We start from the raw sequence: 17,500 nt of genomic DNA, 5'->3' as shown, positions 1-17,500 counted from the left end.
CAACTTATCAACAATTTACCTTCTGATAGATGTATCCACCATTGCCTCCCCAGCCAACCAAAGGATCAGTTGACGGCGCAGCATTCACTTCTGGCTGACTGTTAATTGTCAGGATTCCCTTACTATTTACAAATTCCAGTTTTTCTTTGATCAAGGATGTTTCTGCAGCCACAGGGTCATCATTCCAGGGAAGAGAAGTTACCTGCATAAAAGGAACATTTAGTAGAAATACATCTTAAGCCCTGACCACCCTCCCCCCCCCCCAGCCAGCTTTTCAGTCATTCCTTGTGCCAATTGACAAGGAAGGATAAAGTGTAGACCCCAAATCAATCGGGTCATAAGCTCTCTTGAGGACATTACTGTAGCCAAGAAGTACATTACGTAATACTAGCTTGACTCACCTTTACACCAGAGTCGCTTCTTTCACCAGAAATGTAACATCTGAATACTTCAAAGACATCTTCCTCTCTAGTCAGCTCTTCTCCCCACATTTTCAACAAGTCACCCTTTTTCAGCCTGCTCCTTAAATAAAACAAATGGTGGTCTGTCAAATCCCCAAATGCAGGCGATGATGAGTTTCCCCATCTCCCATTAGGAAATTCATCCCAGTCTGATGTGCGATACATGTAGCTCTTTGGCCGTGATGCCCAGAAGATGGGCCTCACATCTTCACAGAGCCTTCTCTTATTTGCTGATGGTTTCCATGGCAATGGCCTGCTAGCGGCAGGGTCCTGACACCACAAGCCTAAGGCAGAGAGAATTTCTTTGGCAGCTACCTCTCTATTGAGAGTGTAGAAATGTATTCCTGGTACTTCAGCACTCTCCAAAAGTTCCTGCGCCATTTTAATACCAAGATTAACACCATATTTTCGAATGGCTTCATCATCATCCTTGATTGGTTCAATGGCATCAACAATCCACTGTGGAACTTCAAGCCTTGAAAGCTTCACAAGGTGACGAAGAGAAGCATAGCCCTGAAGTTCAGAAGCATGACAATCTTAGATTTATAATAATTATTCTATCTTATTATTATAATAATTATTATTATAATTATTATAATGATAATAATTATTATTATTATTTCCATAAGGTCGCAATAGTAGCAAGTATGATAAACACTGTAGGAAACAGACAACTTTTTTAAAAGATATATTTCGGCATGCTTATGCCTGCTTTTGTATTACATCATGTAATCAAATATAAAAAATAATATTACAATAAATCTACCCGTAGACTTTATAACTGTTCACACTTAGGAACTCATTAAACTGATGATGGCATAAGCAATTGCCGAAACACGTCTGTTAAAAAAGTTGTCTGTTTCCTACATTACAGTGTATTATTATTATTATTATTATTATTATTATTATTATTATTATTATTATTATTATTATTATTATTATTATTATTATTATTATTATTATTATTATTCAGGCAGAGTTTAATGCAAGACGTTAGATGGACTGCAGCTATGTGTTCTAGTTTGAAAACCCAGACCAAGTGGCTTTGTACTGGAAGTGGACCAAAAGTAGAGCTTTTTTTATTACCTAACTGAGAAGAAGCTGTTACCTTTGTTTATCTGAAAACGGTTAGACTTTCTTAAGACTTCTCAGATAACCCTGGATGATAAAATTTTACCCCATGATTTTGTAAACTGATTACAAATCAAGCTTAATAGAATTAAATAGGTAAAAGGCCCTCTAGCTGCCTGAAATAACCACAATTAGTTTCAAAATGCCACGGAAAGGCATACTGTGTACTCATCATCTCAAAACACTTTTCAAGATAGTGAGATAATAATACACTGTATATGTAATTAATCCCAGTTAGTAAAATGTTACATCTTTGAATTCCTAGCACACTTTAAGAAGACATTCCCAATACTCTAGAAGACTAGTATAGCCAAAGAATATGAAACTGCTGCAGATATTGTCTTTCTTTACATATATATTTGCATAATGGAACAAAAAGCATAGAGTGATAATTTTTTTTCAATTTTTGGAGTGCATTTGATTGACCCTATTCCAGGATAAGAAATTAGAATATGTGGAGCGACGATTTAAAATGGTATGTTGGGCGTTTTGAAGCACCAAGGATAATAAAGATATGCAAGTGTTTGATAATTTTAATGAGAATCTCCTTAAAAATGAAGGATTTCTTACTTCTATTCCATGCACTACCGGAATAATTATGGTCACTTGAACACACCCTAAGATAACTTCTGTGTGCCTGTCCAAAAGGAAAACTATACCCAAAATGAATTTAGAATTGACCATTAAAAATGGCATTCTGGGTAAGAGGTGAATAAAGATATGATTGTATGCCACTGTGTCATACAACTCCTGCTCAAAGCAAGACCATGGAGCAATGCATTCTGGTGAAAAACGTGATGCATTATGTTAAAAAGCCAGCAAAGCCAAATACATGTACATCAAGATTGTACACAGATTTGACATAAATGCCTCAAAGTTATTAGAAGTGAGGGCCACAAGTTTATTAGCTGTGCTATTTAGTGTTACCCTCGTAAAATTAAGTCTTTATTATTATTATTATTAAGCTCAGATTGTTGAAGTGCATTCAATCATCGCTTTGGAAGTTGGTGTAAATCAATCACGAGGTGAGAGATCGTCATTTGTGCATGTGATGTAACAAAAATGAGATGAAAATATGTGTGTGACGTAATTCAAGACGGCGCTGAAAAAGCAGACAAACAAAAACCAAAAACTTGCTAAGCAGGGATGTAGATACAAATTTTTATAGCCAGGAATGAGGACATTATAGGCGGATGTGATACGGGCCAGAGGCCAGAGGCCCATTTTATCGTGCATTTGGCACCTATTGTAGGGAGACCTGGGGGCATTCAACCCCGGAAAAGTTTGAAAATCTAGACTCAGTAAACTGAATGTCAACATTTCTGATATAGATGTTTATTAGTTCAACTACAAAACTAGAGTAAAATATGGAATATGATCAATGCACAGATGCCTGAGCGATAAAGTAAGTGGTTCTGAGCGATTCTGTCGTGGAAGTGATGAAGCTTCTTTTGACAATGTCGGCTGGTTGTTTAGCATTTGCCATGTTACTTTAGGCCGGTTTAAGAAAAAAGTCTTATTCCAATGACCTCACAATCAGTGAGGTCTTTCCCCTTTTCCCCTACATATCAAGTGGATTTTGGCCACTACTGGTCTGTTAAGCCAGGAATACGAAATTTGGCATTTACTATTTTGCATGCATGAGGTGTAAATAGTACCGCTGACACAAAAGAGCTTGTAAATAGAAACGTAATGCAATTGTTCAAACTAAAAAAAATGGAGTGTTTTCGCTCATATCAGTTGCAGTTAAAGAGAAACAAAGGTGCGGGCAGATAAAAAATTACTGACATTCTTCTACAAACATTTAGGAGAGAGCGAGTTCTTTCCTCAGGCGGCTTCTACCTTTACAGACGGAAAAATGACTCACACAGCCAGGTAATTTTCCCGGCTCCTGGCTATTACCCGGTACCTACATCCCTGCTAAGGCTAACCCAATGCACAGGATACCCAAGATTAGAAATTGCAATTCTCCAATTGTCAAATGCAATTATGTTGCTGCTCTGGACATTGCTTCACTCGCTCGGCAGCAATAGATAGAAAATGAAAGCAAACAAACAAACAAATTCTACGAAAGAGGCTACTTGTAAGAACCACAGACCATCTAATTACAATATTGTTACTTCAACATTCATATAGTCAGTAGCATTTTGCCATACCTGTATTGGCATAACACCTGGTATTATTGGTACAGTTATACCAATATTTCGACAGTCCTTTATAAACTTGAAAAAGGTCTTGTTTTCAAAGAACAACTGTGTAATGATGAAATCTGCACCAGCATCAACCTTCTCCTTCAGATGCACTAAATCCTCCTCGTAATTTGCACAGTCTGGGTGACCATTCGGGTAACCTGTTACAAAACAAACACCCAATATCAACTTGCATATTCTCTTCACTTCCTTGTGAAAAAACTTTCAGGTGAAGTTGAGGGAATTTCTTTAGTGTCTTTCTCATTAGGATGATTTGCAAATTTGGAAAGTCATTTATGCAACTTCATTTGTCACTGCCATCAATCATATTCACTTGTGGACCATGAAAAACAGAAAATGAGGACATGGATCAATATCAGCCAATTACAACAAAGGACAGGTCATTCTGCTTCAACCAGCCTGCAGATTAAATGTCCAAGATTGCACAATACAATACACACAGTTTGGTTAATCTTTTCCCTTGTAAACAGCCACTTATAGATTTTACATGTACTCTTTCTAACCCCAGACAATTCTATTTGAAATTTACAGAACCCCTCAGGTGCAAAATGGTTAACAACATCGAGGTCCACCAAAGAGCTTTAACCCTTTTCCTCCTAAAACCGCCAATCACAATTTTTTTCAGTGCAACACTAAAGAACTGTAGTCACAAATTATGAAAAATAAAATAAAATAATCTCCAGCTTAAAAAATTAATATGAAATTCTTTGTTTTAATTCTTAATAATTCATCATAATAAAAATTATTTCATACTACCCTCCATTTTAATCAGTCAAAGTGATGAATTAAAACATCCTACGGAAAAAATGGAAATTTTTGTCCAGAGCAAAAGTTCGCAGAAAATTTGCCAAGTTTTCGCAATGCCTATTGTAATGTGGTTGACCCGAGTTTTCAAGTCATAATTCCCTTTGACTAATAATTCATTCCAATATTTTGAGCAAAAAGTTGTTCTTTTAGAATAGTTTCAGTCCGTATTCCTCGTGACTTTCTGTGAACAGAACAACCTGCGAGGAGATGGTACATTGTATCTCTGCAGGTGGAAACACTCTTTAGCCTGCAGACCCTGGACCTGGTCTTGGAGTCTACAGTACATGTAAGTCTTCTGGAGGAATAGGGTGGTCCCTATCAATGCAGAGGCCTGCATTCTTTCCAACATACCCCTCCCCCATGCTCTTCCCCACATACCAGCTCTTAGCCACTACCACGACCTATCATCCTGAAGCCTTTTCACTGACACCCCTCATAGACTTCCAATGCAACCTCTTCTCCCGAAACATCTCTTTTCCATGCTTTCTCCACCCACTTTTTGCACTTGTTTTTTGTTTCACCCACATGCAACCTCTCTCCAACCTTCAGTGTCCACTCATCACACCCCTTGACATATTCAATCAGACTATCAAGTTCCCCTCTTTCACACAATCATACAACTGTACTGATCAATCCCCAGCCACCATCCATCCTTTTCATGTACATTACCTCCCTTTCTTGCACCCTGCCAGCAGAGCCTTTCTTAACTCAGCAAGAAAAAAAGGACTCCTTATTGAGTATGCGCAAGCCGTTGCTCGGAGACAGTTTCAAACCCAGGCCAAGTCTCAATCACACTCCTAGAAACCATATATTGATATTCGTAATGAAGGCTTGATTTTGACCTTTGCCTTCTTAAAAATTAGATGCACGCACAGCCCAAACCGGTTTGACCAGAAACTTGCATGGGCTGTGGCGACTTAAAAGACTTGACACAATTTCCCCCCAGTCTCTCTTGCTTGCCCTCTGGTGAGTTTTAGAGAGGCTCTGCTCGCAGGGTGCCCTTCTTGTGGAGCACCCCAAACATCGTCAACCTCTTCCGTGTCTTCACGTCAGTCAGTTCCTGATTACGGTACTCCAATTCAAAAATCCCTGCACTGTACCTCACCTCACCTATAGCCCATGCCTTTATTGCCCTAATCAAATTCCCACTGCACAACTTCAACCTCACTACCACTTTCACACTCCTCAAATACTCCTGCTTGACCTATTACTACTTCCTTCATCTTCTTCTGCATAATATCCATACCGTCCAACACACCCAAGGCAAGTACTTAAAACCATTCTCATAAACCTCACAATCACCTGACCAAACTCCCTATTACTGCTCTTCAGACCTTCCAATCATCCATGAACAACAAATGGTCCATCGACCTCTGATCCTTCCCAAGCTTACACCCAACGTTCTACCTTTTCAACAAGGTAAGTGGGATCATCATGAGAACAAATAACAGTGGAGACAAGGAGTTCCTGGTGAAAATCTTTGAAGGATCTTTAAGGATCTGCAAGGATCTTCACGAGGATCTTTGTGAGGATCTTTCTCAAGATCTTTAAAGATCCTGGACAAGATCTTTATGGATCCTCAAGGATCTTTAAGGATCTTAAAACTTCTTGCCAGGATCCTCAAGGATCTTGCCAAGGATCTTGATGGATCTTGAAGGATCTTCAAGGATCTTCAAGGATCTTGCCAAGATCTTCAAAGGATCTTGACAAGATCTTTGCAAGATCCTCTAAGATCTCAATAAGATCCTTAAGGATCTTTAAGGATCTTCAAAGTTCTTGTAAAGATCCTTTAAGAGCTTTGAAAGATTTTCTTTTATTGTCAAGATCTTTAAAGACTTTTGTAAGACTTTGCAAGATCTTCAAAGATCTCTGCAGGAACTTAAAAAGATCCTCAAAGATCTTGCCAAGATCTTCAAAGTTCTTGTTCAGATCTTTAAAGATCTTTGCAAGATCTTTGCAAGATCTTCAAAGACCTCTGCAGGAACTTTAAAGATCCTCAAAGATCTTGACAAGATCTTCATAGTTCTTGTTCAGATCTTTAAAGATCTTTGCAAGATCTTCAAAGATCTCTGCAGGAACTTAAAGATCCTCAAAAGATCTTGACAAGATCTTCATAGTTCTTGTTCAGATCTTTCAAGATCTTTGCAAAATCTTCAAAGATCTCTGCAGGAACGTTAAAGATCCTCAAAGATCTTCATAGTTCTTGTTCAGATCTTTAAAGATCTTTGCAAGATCTTTGCAAGATCTTCAAAGACCTCTGCAGGAACTTTAAAGATCCTCAAAGATCTTGACAAGATCTTCATAGTTCTTGTTCAGATCTTTAAAGATCTTTGCAAGATCTTCAAAGATCTCTGCAGGAACTTAAAGATCCTCAAAAGATCTTGACAAGATCTTCATAGTTCTTGTTCAGATCTTTCAAGATCTTTGCAAAATCTTCAAAGATCTCTGCAGGAACGTTAAAGATCCTCAAAGATCTTCATAGTTCTTGTTCAGATCTTTAAAGATCTTTGGAAGAATTTTAAAGGTCAGATCTTTAAAGATCTTTGCAAGATCTTTGCAAGATCTTCAAAGACCTCTGCAGGAACTTTAAAGATCCTCAAAGATCTTGACAAGATCTTCATAGTTCTTGTTCAGATCTTTAAAGATCTTTGCAAGATCTTCAAAGATCTCTGCAGGAACTTAAAGATCCTCAAAAGATCTTGACAAGATCTTCATAGTTCTTGTTCAGATCTTTCAAGATCTTTGCAAAATCTTCAAAGATCTCTGCAGGAACGTTAAAGATCCTCAAAGATCTTCATAGTTCTTGTTCAGATCTTTAAAGATCTTTGGAAGAATTTTAAAGGTCTTAAAAATCTTATCAAGGATCTTTGATGATCTTGATCATTAAATGAATTTTGCAAGTTCTGCAGGGACAATTTGGAAAGGATCTTGCTAAGATCTTGAAATACCCTCAAAATATTTGTTAAAACCCTTACCAAAATGAACTATACTATAACTAGAATTATTTTGTACTCAAAGTATACTGAAGCAATATACTTAAAGTATGCTTTAAACTGCTACTAAAAGTAGACTTTTACTATACTTGTTTCCACCTGATTTTGGAACATCAAAAGTATACTTAAAGTACACTGTGCAGTATACTTAAAGTATACTTACATGACACAACTACCACCACACTACAATGCGAGTGCAGCATACTTTAAGTATACTCAGCAGTTATTTTCCTACCCTCACAGTAGCACAAATAAGGCCCAGAGTATTACATATATAATTATAATGCAAATTCAAAGTCAGTCTCATTATTTGTTTCAGTAGTTTTTATTATTATCTGCATCACAAATTCTTTAAACATCACTTGTTCATATACTTCCAGGCCATTTAAATGACTTTTTCCACAAAGTTCTCAACAACAAAAACCATGTATTAAACTACTAGGAGTTCCTGGGAATTTCTTGGAATACTGTATCTTCATTGGAATGAGTGAGAAAAACTTAGAGTTTAGACCAAAATTTTAGGCAACAGGTGGAATGCTTTTGAACGAGGTCAGAAAAATAAAAAAAGAATAGCTTGAAGTAACTGAGAAATAGAAGTACATGTACTAGTGCACATGTGGAACACAAGAAACAATTAAGGTTATAATATCCTGCTCCTGTATAATAATATTAATATATATTCCAGCAATTCAGAAATGTGCTGGAAACTACAAAAAATCCATAATTGCAGTCGAGCTATCAACAGTTACTACCATAGCTCACAGACAAAAAAATAGAAAACAGATTTCAAAGCAGTTACATTTTTTTATTGCATGCACCCAAACATTATTTTAAGGACGGTGCCTACTATCGTTATTGCGCATACCTTCTGCGCATCTCGAGATACTCGCATTTCCTATGGGTAGTGCTTATTAACAGAGAGATATTTTTGCGCGATTCAAAACCATGCGGAGAAAGCAGAATTTAGCAAGTGCTCTTGGTATCCAAAAAGAAAATTGGGGGTAACCATGCATTTTTCAGAGATAATTGAGCTTTAATTTGGAAAAGAATGCCATACATTGCTTTGTATTTTAAAACTAACGTTTTACAAATATTGTTGATTATTTATCTTCAAAAAATGCGTGGTTACCCCCAATTTTCTTTTTGGATTTCAATAACACTTGTTATGATCTGCTTTTCCTGCATATGCAGTAAACCGCACAAAAATACCTGCGAATTAGTAGGCACCGTCCTTAATTCATGTCAAAATCTTTGGATTGGGTTCTTGCATGTTTTACATTTAAATATAAAAAAAGCTCTTAAACATTTCAGATAAACCACAGAACTATAACAAGTCTGTAAAGAGAGATCCACAAATTCATCAAACCATATTTGGTACAGGAGACAGAATTGGCTGCTAAGCATTTTTGTGTGCTCTAAAGGGCCTTTCCCTTTTGTGCAGAACTTTTTCTTTATACTCTTTCATGGCAACTAAAAAAATACAGTAGATATACTTCAATGATGAATGTAGTGATTCCTCAAAATAACTGATCATTTCTATTACAATTAAAGTGTGCGAAGAGTAGACTCATAAATTTGGGTCTCTTTACTTACAAACCTCAATAATAGCTTTCTTAGGCATTTTCTGCATTGATTACAATACTTTAAATAAAAGTGACAGCATTATTTTAGCATTTTTACGAGAAGGATTCATTTGTCAATCGTCTACATGTAACTTGCCGCATGAGCACTTTTTTCCAAATCATTTGCTTCCCCATATGATCTAAAACTTCATTATTCTTGTTAAAGGTTTACCTATTTTTTTTACAGGGTTATAGCATTTAAGGCAAGTTAAGTATCCTAGTTGCTTGACAAATTGACTTGAAGGTGTGAAAATGTGAATTCTACATGCATGTAAATCGTTCCTCATTTTGAAGACAATAAGGCATCAAATCAAATGTTATTCGTTTAAAATTAACGCTTACCTTTTTACTTCAGTTGCTGTAAGCATTTCCTTGCCTGGATCGGCATTTTAAAGACAAAAACTAACAAAAAAATCGTCACCATACAATGCAAACGTTTGAATAAAACCGCCAAAAATCTGTAAGAGCTTGGACTGGTTATACATAACGTATCTACCCACTAGTTATCGCTTACTGCTGACCAAAACCAAAACGGCACACTAGTTTCCAGTCCGGTCTCTCATGTGTTATTCAAGATGGCGGGAGATGGCAGAGGATGACAATCTTTCTACAGATTCATTTTAAATGAGCAAGATTCGAAAGACACTGGAGTTCATTGAAGGATTAAGTACTCACTTGGAGTGTGTAGTTTTCAAGAGTAATGCTTCGACATTTTCCTTTTGGAATAGGGGTGAGTATGAGCACATGAAACAAGGTAATCTAATGATATTTCTCAGAATTTATTGAATACATCAGAATAAAAGTTTCTTTTTCATTTCTCCGTGTACAGAGTGATTTGATGTTTCAAAGTTTGGAGCCTTTAAAGAACATTGCTTTAGCTAAGTACATGTATTATGAACAGTGAATTAACTCGAAAGATATCACATTGACATGCTTTGAATGAGACCAAACCTTCTTATACATGCATTGAGAATTACGCTCCTTTTTTCAAGGCACCAAATGAAATCAAATCCTGAAAGGGTGCACTTAAACTTTGATTGTTGTCTCGCTGGAACATTCATTACTATTGCACAAAATTGCTAGTAGTTTGTAGTAAATATTAATGACACCAACGAATTAACTAATTTGGTCATGTGCAAAATGGATGGATGTATAATTATGCGATGTGCAAAATGGTGTTAATAACCACAATACTGATTTTCTCTTACTCTGAAGACTTTCAAAAAAAATACATCAAGTCTTCCAAGTAATTAAGGAAGTATTTTCTCTTGCAGAAGTACATTTTCAGTATACTTAATTCCTACTTCAAAAACAGTTGGCATATAACATCACAGATTAACTACACAGAATGTGAGGACCAAAGGAAAAAAAGTTGTGCTCACAAGCTTGAATTGAGCATACATACATACATAATTACATATTACATAGATTTTATTTTTTCTCGAATTTAAGAGTTTATTAGCAGCATGATTTTAGATTCTGATGCTCATGCTAGTTTAATACTTTATTTTTTGTCTCTTGATATTATTTATGGTGGCCATGATCTCCTGCATGATATATTAAGGGAACTATGGAGCGAATCTGATTTAACCCTGTCTTTGCATTGCAATGAATGAGACAGCAAGTCACAGCTGTTGCAGATTTGAAATAAAGTAATAAACTGTAAAAATAATTATAAAGTGGTTCTCAGTTGTTCTTACTATATCAGCTGACAAACTGAATAATGTGCACTACTTTGAACAAGGTATTAGCCATACCTGTTGGAAAGTCTGACCTTTTTCTGAAAGATCCTCATTCAGGATCTTAAGAATCCTAGGAAAAATCCTGTTTACTCTTACCAAGTATCTTTGCAAGATCTTGATAAAATCCTTGAAGATCCTCAAGGATTCTAGCAAAGATCTTTGCAAGATCCTTCAAAAAATTCGTTTAAGATCTTTGAAAGATCCTCATTGAATCCTCAAGGATCCTCAAGGATCTTAGCAAAGATCTGTGCAAGATTCTTGAAAACATTCCTTAAAGATCTTTGCAAGATCTTGATAAAATCCTTGAAGATCCTTTAGGATCTTAGCAAAGATCTTTCCAAGATCCTTGAAAAGATTCCTCAAAGATCTTTGAAAGATCTTGACTGAATCCTCAAGGATCTTTAAGGATCCTAGCAAATATCCTGTTGGGATCTTACCAAGGATCTTTGCAAGATCTTTATAAAATCCTTGAAGATCCTGAAGGATCTTAGCAAAGATCTTTGCAAGATCCTTGAAAAGATTCCTTAAAGATCTTTAAAAGGTCCTCAATGAATCCTTAAGGATCTTTAAGGATCCTAGCAAAGATCCTGTTAGGATCTTAACAAGGATCTTTGCAAGATCTTGATGAAATCCTTGAAGATCCTGAAGGATCTTAGCAAAGATCTTTACAAGATCCTTGAAAAGATTCCTCAAACATCTTTGAAAGATCCTCATTGAATCCTCAAGGATCTTTAAGGATCCTGGCAAAGATCCTGTAAGGATCTTACTAAGGATCTTTGCAAGATCTTGATAAAATCCTTAAAGATCCTGAAGGATCTTTGCAAAGATCTTTACAAGATCCTTGAAAAGATTCCTCAAAGATCTTTGAAAGATCTTCATTGAATCCTCAAGGATCTTTAAGGATCCTGGCAAAGATCCTGTAAGGATCTTACTAAGGATCTTTGCAAGATCTTGATAAAATCCTTAAAGATCCTGAAGGATCTTTGAAAAGATCTTTGCAAGATCCTTGAAAAGATTCATTAAAGATCTTTGAAAGATCTTTACTGAATCCTCAAGGATATTGAAGGATCCTAGCAAAGATACTTGAAAGATATTTTCTATTAAAGACCTTTGAATTCCTTATAAAGATCTTTAAAGATCTTTAAAGGATCCTTGAAAGATCCTTATCTTTAAGGATCTTTGACAGGTCCTTAAAGATCTTAAAAGATCCTCAAAGATCCTGTAAGGATTTTCACCAGGGAGTCCCACTGGAATAATATACCATGTTTGATCTCCAATTCACCCAACACTTCCCCATTTGATGACAATAGACCACTTCGACGACATGGCGGCCATTTTGATTTCTATTGCTTAAAAAGATATTATGGGATGCTCAGGGGGCATATTAAATGGATTTTGCCCCCTGGGCATCCCATAATATCTTTTTAAACAATAGAAATCAAAGTGGCCACCGTATCGTCAAAATGGTCTATTTCCAATCACTCGTACTACCACACAACAAACCCTTTATGTTGTCAGCCATCTTCACTATTTCCAACATTTCACTGAACAATCTATGAAAGTGGCACCTGTATCAAAGCCCTTCCAATAATCTATCAACCCCATCGCCAAACACCTTTTCTTCACCCAAGCCTCCTTCAACACTGCCTTGTCTTTCAACAAAAACAATTAACAACAATAATTATAAGAACTCTTTCTCCATACCAGCAACACAGATGGTAAAATAATCTCCAAACTCCTCTCTAATATGCTTAACCATATCGGTACCATATGCAAGACCATCATCAAGGGCTTCCCACTCTTCACCATTTGGTGGATCTGAAAATTACAGATGAAACAAAAAACACTTACTAATTTTTGCCGACAATTTGTAGCGCATGGTCATAGCAGATGAGCTGAAAAGCTTTCAATTTTGCTACCGCACAAGTCTTCACCATTTCCATGGCATCTAACAGGATGCGGCAATGCAGATCCGCATAATTCCCTAAAATCTGCATCCTCCGCATAATTACAATATTTTCCGCATAAAACAGAAGAAATGCCTGACATTAGTGAAAAAGCAGCTGCTTACCACCCTCACAAAAATTAAAAGCCAAAAAGATTGACTTTATAATAATTTTTGAAACACTTATTTTCCTGAACATTGAAGAAAGCATGCCACTTCGTTCGCAAGATGAACGTTCGTGAGCAGTTTCCACGCATTTTCAGCAATTAATGAGACTGAACTCTAGTTATTAAAACCATTTTCATAACATACCCTAGGCTTGAAATTTTTTTTTAAAGATGCAACAAGATATGAAAATCTAGCCGCAAGTTATAGTTGCAAATTAAATTGCGTCATTTGTAAAAGAAAGGACAATAATTGTAATGAAGTTTTACAAAACAAAATAGGCGCCCCCAATACGTATGTGTAAGAAACTGCTGAAAATGGTGAATGATTGAGGGAATGGATTGTGGTTAAATTAAACCACATTACAATTATTTTGCTTGATATCTCCAAATTGAAACAAAATTCATGATGAGAAACTATTATATATATATTTTTTCCATTGTTTATGCAAAAGTTTCAGCAAAATACCAATTGCTAACCCTTTTACCGTATTTTAACAGTGAAAGTTGGGGTCGCAGATTGGTGACTCCTAAGGCCGGCTAGATATCTTAACCACAAAGGGAAAAAATTCAGTCGCAAATGCAACTGTATTGGTCGCTATTTTGATTTACCATAAGTATGTAAATACCTTGGACGGGCCTAATTATTAGTTCAGTCTATACATTGTTTTAATTTTCAGCATGATCCAGTGTAAATTTCCGCATAATCAACACATGTTTACGCATAATATGGCCAAAAATTTCTGCATAATCTTTCCACATTCTATCAGAAGCCCAGTATTTAAGACAGACAGACAGACCGAGAGACAGCTTTTATTTTAGCACAATAAAAATTTTAAACCTCTGCACCTTAAAGGGAACCTCCACTAAAACAGGAACATATCTTTAAAATAGTTAACATAATGCTCACAATCAAAATTGTTCGAACGTTTTCCAATGGGAGCGCTTGTATCCGAAATAAATAAATTTTAAAAACGATTGTTTTGGTTTTCAATGATTGTTGTGAATAATTGTGACACGTCATGGTTGCCCTATTGTTTTAAAACAAAAGATCTTTGTGCAAATACAAAAGAGCAACCATAACACGTCACAATTATTCAAGATGGCGGCGCCCAGGAAATTTGAAAACCAAAACAAGCGTTTGAACAATTTTGATTGTAAACATTATGTTAAATATTTTGAAGTTGTATTCTTGTTTTAGTGGAGGTTTCCTTTAACCTTAAACTAAACCTTTCATACCTTTAAGAAAAAAGAGGTACCACTATGTTTGCTAGACAGTTTCAAAAATTAAATTGCCCCTCATCCAATAGAAATCATCGTAAGGCTAGTTTCAACCCTTATAGCCACAAGATGTGCCAAACACCTGGAAGCAAAACTACCTTCTTTAGTTCAAAATCCCAAAAAATGGTGATGATCGATAGAAAACTCACTTTTGTCATATTCTTTTTGTGCTCAAGCCCTCCTGGACCAATTTAAACAACAAGGACTTGAGTTTTTAAAAACAAGTATAAAAACTATTTTTTGTTACCTTGAAATTGCTTGGACAGGTAATTTAAAGAATCTTGATTAAGTTTATTTAGTTTGCTAATTTTACATACCACCACGGAGAGCAAGCACACTATGGATTCCAAGGGACTTGGCCTTCATCAAGTGCTTTGTCACTTTAGCTTTCACTGTATTAGCACAGGTGATATGCAACATGGTTTCAAGACCACAGTAATTAACAGCCGCATTTGCTATTGTCATTGAACTTGTTTCCTTATCTCCACCTGGATCCCCAGCGGGATGCCATGTGATGTCACAAAACAAGGGACATCCCCGACATATTCGATCAAACTTGGCAATCAGGTTTGAAGCTCCATTAGGTGTTCTTGGAGGGAAGAACTCCAAGCTGAAGAACTTTTCATTTGCAGCAATCTTTTGATTAATTTTCTCAATAAGAGTCAATGGTGAAGATGGTGTTGATGGGGTATTACTCCTGCAAGCTTTGTCATTATTCAAGCATTGAAGTGACTCTAAAGCAGGAGCTGTATCTTGCCGACCAAGCCCCATCATTTAACAAAGCAGTGAAAGACTACAGGATAAAAAATAAATAAGTTAGGCTGGATAAAAAAATATCTAGACAAAAGGATGCACAAAAAAGTCAGGGTTTCCACTCTGTCATAAAAACAAAATTCCCTAACTCATACCTGCCAACCCCCAGAGTACAAAAATCTGGAGACATCTGAAAATCTTTGCATTGTAAGAATGTCATTTTCAACAATATCTGAATACCCTGCGAAAATCACCCGAAGCCCTTCCGAATGTTCCTGACGTTTCTCGGTTAGAACAGCAATTGCTATTGTTCCCATAACCGCGCCAACTTTCTACAACATATTGTGGAATTTGATTGGCTGATTTCTGACCAATTACAGTATTTGTTAAATATAGCCTATATCAATTTGATTGCTGCATTTTACATTTTCCGAACCAGACCAGCTCAAATGAGAGCCCTAGAATCCAGTTCTTGTTTTATTTTCCTTATTGACATATCAAAGATAACGAAATTAATGAACAAATGTTGAAAAAGGCCACGGTAGGTATTTCCCGGGAGATTTATGGCTCTAACCGGGAGACCAGGAGATTTGATGAAGAACTTGGAGACTCCCGGGAAAACCGGGAGAGTTGGCAGGTATGCTGACTTTTTCTGACACAATCTTTCAGGATTTTCTAATAATCTGAGGACAAGACCAATTTTCATGTTCAGTCACTTTAATATGTGGTAAATTTTGCAACAAACAAAGCATAGGGATAGGAAGGAAAGGTCTTTTGAGTGGTTTTACATCAAAAATATTCATCCAGATGAGAGATATATTCAAATTCCCTGACAATTCTCTGCCCCAAAAAGATTTTCAATGTGAGTGGGAACCCTGAAAGTATATGGGAGACAAAATTTAAAAATGTACATGTAATTAGTATAGCACTGCTTATAAATTAAATACACTTTGGCAATTTTGATGACTTGATATTTTAGACACAAATATTTTGCAAGTTCCACATTACTTTTCCTCAAGCACTGATCCTTCAATGTGCAAGTGGTACATAACAAACCATAAAATTTGACATTCAAATCCCTATTAGCTTTGTTTAAAACCCCTCAAGCCATGGCATGTTGCCACATTTTGTGTTATCTTTGCCTTTTGCAGGTAAGTAACATATGCATGACCCTGGCACCATCTTGTGTTTATATTCACTTCAATTTTAAAATGTTGACAACATCAACATGACAAAAAAAAAGACAACTCCAGTGAAGCCACTTACAGGTTCAATGCTTCCAAGATGCTAAATTAATTTACTTGATGGTTCAATAGAGGCTCTATTTAAATACTCTGCAATATTGCACAATCATTGCATAATCTCTCACTCCAGAACAGCAGAATGTTTCAACTCAGTTTACAAATATATAAAGAAGTCGTATTTTGTCCTAATTAACACAATGTAAAGTGGTCATTTTTACCCAAGTGTCAATTAAAGGACCTGTTCGCGTCGGTTCAGAAAATTCCATTAAAGAGGAGTTGGACAAAACCGAAGGCCTTTACTAACAATGTGAATTAAACTTATACTTATTTCAACGTGACTAAATTGAGGCCGTAAATAATGGTTTTTTTTTTTTTTTTTAAAGCTTTACAATTTTAATACGAATACATGTCGACTCCTTCCCTCTTTAACACTTTCGCCCCAAATTAAGGATTTTAATCCGCCAAAGCCTTATATTAGAACACGAATGTTTAAAGGCCAGAAAAAAAGATCTGCCAAATTCACCCAGGGTTTAAATGAAAGTTACAAATGTCATATTAGTCTTGGATTATCCTGCACCGAAACCACATTGTCCTCGAGTTGTCCTCGAGGTAGCCACCAAAATAAACTCCACAAATCGACTCCAGTCTCCAAACTCCCACTGCTATGAAAATTTAAGCTTAGCTTTTCTTCCAATGCACATAATTTGCTTTCGTAAGCGAAAAACGTTCAAGGAAAGCCGAATTCGGAATTTTAATCCTGTGAAATGGCGCAACATTTTGCGACCACCTCTCACCACGAGCGACGCTCCCTAAAAAAAATTCACTGAGATCGACAGTTCAGAACTCGTTTCTGGAGCTTGGCTAAAATTTTTCTTGACTGGTTTGACGAGTTTGACGAGTAACGATTCACTCTCTTGTACAAACGATGCAATTCTTTACCAACAAAGAGGGTTCCTACCTGATTTTGTGCAAGAAAAATCCAGATAACTTCATGGGCTGAATTATAAAGTAGTTTTGATGGTCCAAAATATAATACTGCGAGTCACACCATTTTGCTCAATGTACTTTTCCATCCGCCATATTTGGAGGCCATTTCGAAGATTTTCGAGCGTCCATGCCATACCCACGTGCTGTGTACCAATCAGCA

General features: G+C 36.3%; 1 protein-coding gene across 1 annotated transcript in view; it reads right to left on the bottom strand.

The window, feature by feature from the left end:
* LOC138051867 (methylenetetrahydrofolate reductase (NADPH)-like) overlaps positions 1–17,482 on the bottom strand; it is a 22,307-nt gene extending 4,825 nt beyond the window's left edge. Inside the window, exons 1-6 of the mRNA XM_068898157.1 lie at positions 17,312–17,482; positions 14,674–15,149; positions 12,671–12,784; positions 3,749–3,942; positions 402–974; positions 20–202 (exon numbers count right to left, since the gene is read on the bottom strand). Of these exons, the coding sequence (XP_068754258.1) occupies positions 20–202; positions 402–974; positions 3,749–3,942; positions 12,671–12,784; positions 14,674–15,130 (1,521 nt within the window). The 5' untranslated portion in view covers positions 15,131–15,149; positions 17,312–17,482. The remainder of the gene's footprint in view (positions 1–19; positions 203–401; positions 975–3,748; positions 3,943–12,670; positions 12,785–14,673; positions 15,150–17,311) is intronic.
* Between the last annotated feature and the right edge of the window lie 18 nt (positions 17,483–17,500).

This window comes from Montipora capricornis, chromosome 6 (assembly GCF_036669925.1).
Source record: "Montipora capricornis isolate CH-2021 chromosome 6, ASM3666992v2, whole genome shotgun sequence".
NCBI classification, from domain to species: Eukaryota; Metazoa; Cnidaria; class Anthozoa; order Scleractinia; family Acroporidae; genus Montipora; species Montipora capricornis.
This window is presented reverse-complemented; position numbering and strand designations above follow the sequence as displayed.